Source organism: Frankliniella occidentalis, unplaced genomic scaffold (assembly GCF_000697945.3).
Source record: "Frankliniella occidentalis isolate FOCC.00 unplaced genomic scaffold, Focc_3.1 Scaffold35, whole genome shotgun sequence".
NCBI lineage: Eukaryota > Metazoa > Arthropoda > Insecta > Thysanoptera > Thripidae > Frankliniella > Frankliniella occidentalis.
Window position 1 is genome coordinate 765829 of NW_026267165.1, and position 2553 is coordinate 768381.

Here is a 2553-nt window from a genome sequence, read left to right on the forward strand (position 1 = left end):
CTCTCTCTCTCTCTCTCTCTCTCTCTCTCTCCTTCATCCCCCCCAGAGGGGAGTGGTGCCACGGCAAGCTCGCTCCTGCGCGCGGCAGGCAGCAGGACCGGCTCTTTAGCGGCGGCTATTTCTCACTCAGTTGCGGACAAATTTGTCTCCTACCGCCATACTATAATTACCGCGAGCAGAATAAAGGCGTCGCGGAGCGAGAGAGAAAGAGAGAGAGATAGGGAGAGTATCATGTTCGTAAGACGAAGCCTCGCCCAGCTCAAGGCGTTCCCGCGGGGCGCCGGCTTATTCAGTAGCACTTTAGCGAGACATCCTGCCCGCCGTACAACGCGCACACTCTGGTACGGTACCGTCCGGTACGGTACCATCCGGCCCGTACACAGATAAACTAACACTTGTATAGCAACCATCCAATGGTAGCCCAGAAATAACTATCAAAACATGGTTGCGGCAACACGCACATTTATTATAGTTATTCCAACAACGAAAACAGCAAACAGAACCATTTCGATTGTTCACCCAGAAGACCGTTCAGTCAGAGAACCAAATTCAAAACTGACTAAATTTTAGCTGTGGAGACCAAAATTTATCCGTGGTGATGAAATAATTTAGTCTAGCTGACTTAATGTTATTGGTGCGACCATATTTAGTTAAAGATGGGGTAACTAAATTTCAGTCGGTTCTAGGAACTAAATGTTGTTCCTTATACAGTCCTGATTTAGTTGTATCAACTAAGATGGGGGTGGGGGAAGGGGGGGGGGGAGGGCTGGACGTATTGAATCTGCCTCTTACTACCTTGTGTTTTTTTTTATAGTCCGCTAAAGTCTCACTTTTATCCCTCACTCGGCACCTGTTGCTCTTTTCTCGAGGGCAACGTGTCGCGACGCCTTAATATATGTCGCAGATGGCTTGGTTTTCGATAATGTCGCCTTTTCAATCTTGCCTCTCGTTTGCTTCCAGTCGTTCCAGTCCAAGCTGTCGTTCAGCAACAAGGAGATCGTGGCGCTGAGCTGCAGCTGGTGCAAGACCTCGTACCACAACAAGGAGGCGTGCTTCAACCTCACGCGCATCGGGGAGGAGTGCACTCTGGGTGAGTTCGCTCGTGTCGATTGTGTCGCGAGCCAGAGCCAGGGCATGAACAGCATATGAATGGGAGCAGCAGACAGAGGGCCGAATCAGCTGACCGGGACGAAAATCCGCTTTGCGCGGAAATCACAGAGCGAGAGCGAACAAACACACGACGGAATCAAAAGGGTTCTATATACGCGCGCCATTCTGTCGCTCTTGCCAATAACCGGGGCAATCTGTGATTCGGATATTTCCCGTTGACATCGCATTGGCCCGCATAACACACGCGTCACTACACTGTTCTCAGCAGCGCAGGTTACACCTGTTTGAACAAACGCAGAGAGATGTATACACACACGTACATGCAAACAAAATGCGTGAAACATACAGGTGCTTTTATTCCCTCCTTCGAACACATTTCCTATTTTTACCGCAGTTTGTAAAGCCCCCCTCCCCCCTCATCCGCACCGTCCGGCTGGCCCCAGAAGGGTGGCAGGCAAAGCCTTTGCTCCCTGCCGTTCCTCTTATCCGGGGGACCTTAGTCGGCTCAGGGGCGCACGCATCACCTGCAGCAGACCCGTAAATAGTACTTTTAAGGAAAGAGGAAAAAAAGTCTCATAAATGCGACAGGAAACGTAGATGTACCAGGTGGCTGATTCACGCCGCGCACTTTTGTACTATGCAACCCGCCCGCACGGCTCCATCCGGGACTGCATACCCATCAGGCGCAGGGGACCGGCTCCAAGCGCCAACGCGTCGCTCCACCACTGTTGTTGGAGCCAACGCCTAGGGGCATTACTAGGGGTTGTTCGCGATCTCGCGCGAGTTCCCGCGAGTCCACCGGGGATAACCCGTGAGTCAGCGGGGGTAACTCGCGGTTCCACGGGGGTAACTCGCTGTTCCACGGGGATGGCTAACTGAACCCGCAGCCCGCGAGGTACCCCCGTGGCAGGATCCGCGGACCGCGAGCTACCCCCGCGGACCCGCGAGTCACCCCCGCGGACCCGCGAGTCACCCCTGCGGACCCGCATGTTACCCCCGCGGACTCACGGGTTACCCCTGGCGAACTCGCGGGAACTCGCGCGAGACCGAGAACATCCCCTGGTAACGCCCCTGGGTGTTGGCTGCAACAACAGTGGTGGAGCGACGCGTTGGTGCTTGGAGCCGGTCCCCTGCGCCTGATGGGTATGCAGTCCCGGATGGAGCCATGCGGGCGGGTTGCATAGTACAAAAGTGCGCGGCGTGAATCAGCCACCTGGTAGTATCGTGGTGCAACAGAGTTGTTCTGCTGCACTGAACATGCGACGCTCTTTCTTTAAGAACCCCCCCTCCCCATGTTCCGCCCCCAGGTGTCCAAACATTTAATTTGGCATCGTTTTCAATTGAGTGAGCCATCACTGTTCTTAACAGGACTCCTTTTCGATAGCGGGAAACGTTGCAACGGATCTGCAGCAGGTAGGTGCTGGGAACGGAGAGAAAGAGCTC

General features: G+C 54.2%; 1 protein-coding gene across 6 annotated transcripts in view; it reads left to right on the forward strand.

The window, feature by feature from the left end:
* The window catches only part of LOC113202361 (eye-specific diacylglycerol kinase), a 259771-nt gene that overhangs the window by 246838 nt on the left and 10380 nt on the right, over positions 1-2553 (forward strand). For all 6 annotated transcript variants that reach the window (XM_052266143.1, XM_052266142.1, XM_052266141.1 and 3 more), the window contains one exon: positions 961-1090. In XM_052266143.1, the coding sequence (XP_052122103.1) occupies positions 961-1090 (130 nt within the window). The remainder of the gene's footprint in view (positions 1-960; positions 1091-2553) is intronic.